Source organism: Eimeria mitis, genomic scaffold (assembly GCF_000499745.2).
Source record: "Eimeria mitis Houghton genomic scaffold, Emh_scaff677, whole genome shotgun sequence".
NCBI classification, from domain to species: domain Eukaryota; phylum Apicomplexa; class Conoidasida; order Eucoccidiorida; family Eimeriidae; genus Eimeria; species Eimeria mitis.
The window spans coordinates 12,766-13,503 of NW_013574886.1; the positions used below are offsets into that span (position 1 = coordinate 12,766).

Consider the following 738-nt stretch of genomic DNA (forward strand, 5'->3'; position numbering starts at 1 on the left):
CAGCAGCGCAGCTATGTTGCAGCGCCACTGCTGCAGGAAGAGGGCCTGGCGGGTGGTGAGGGAGCAGCAGGGGTTTGCTGCTGCTGCTGCTGCTGCTGCTGCTGTCTCCGGGGTTGTTGGCGTTGTTGTTGCTGCTGCTGCTGCTCGCGAAGGGCAAGCAGAGGGAGACCAAGCAGACTCACGAACAACTGGCTGCTGCTGCTGCTGCTGCTGCTGTTGCTGCTGCTGCTGCTGCTGCTGCTGCATGTGTACGAGGATCCAGGTGTGTCTTGTCGGGTCAGCAGCAGCAGCAACTCGTCGCTTGAAGTCGCGGCCCACTTCCGCAGCAGCAGCAGCAGCAGCAGCAGCAGCAGTATCTGCTGCTGCTGCTGCTGCTGCTGCTGTTTGTCCTGCTGCTGCTGTACATACACCCGGGAAGCAAATGTTCAGAGTCTGCGTCGATGCAGCACGAAATGCAGGAGGTAGAATAGGATACGCCTTCCACATGCTGCTGCTGCTGCTGCTGCTGCTGCGGTTGCTGCTGCTGCTGCTGCTGCTGCTGTTGCTGCCTGATGCAGGGAGAGGGAAATTACCCGTGGGTGGGAAGGCATCGCCTGCAGAGAACAACCGAACAAACCCTAAACCCTAAACCCTAAAACCTAAACCCTAAAACCTAAACCCTAAAACCTAAACCCTAAAACCTAAACCCTGAACTGTAAACTCCTGTTAAGGGATGCACTTGAACTGAACTTTGAGCGC

General features: G+C 57.0%; 1 protein-coding gene across 1 annotated transcript in view; it reads right to left on the reverse strand.

Annotated features, from left to right (window-relative positions):
- EMH_0019440 (MGC53542 protein, related, related) overlaps window positions 1–738 on the reverse strand; it is a gene marked incomplete at both ends in the record, with an annotated part of 9,839 nt that overhangs the window by 7,028 nt on the left and 2,073 nt on the right. The window contains one exon of the mRNA XM_013501361.1: window positions 183–593. Within this exon, the coding sequence (XP_013356815.1) occupies window positions 183–593 (411 nt within the window). The remainder of the gene's footprint in view (window positions 1–182; window positions 594–738) is intronic.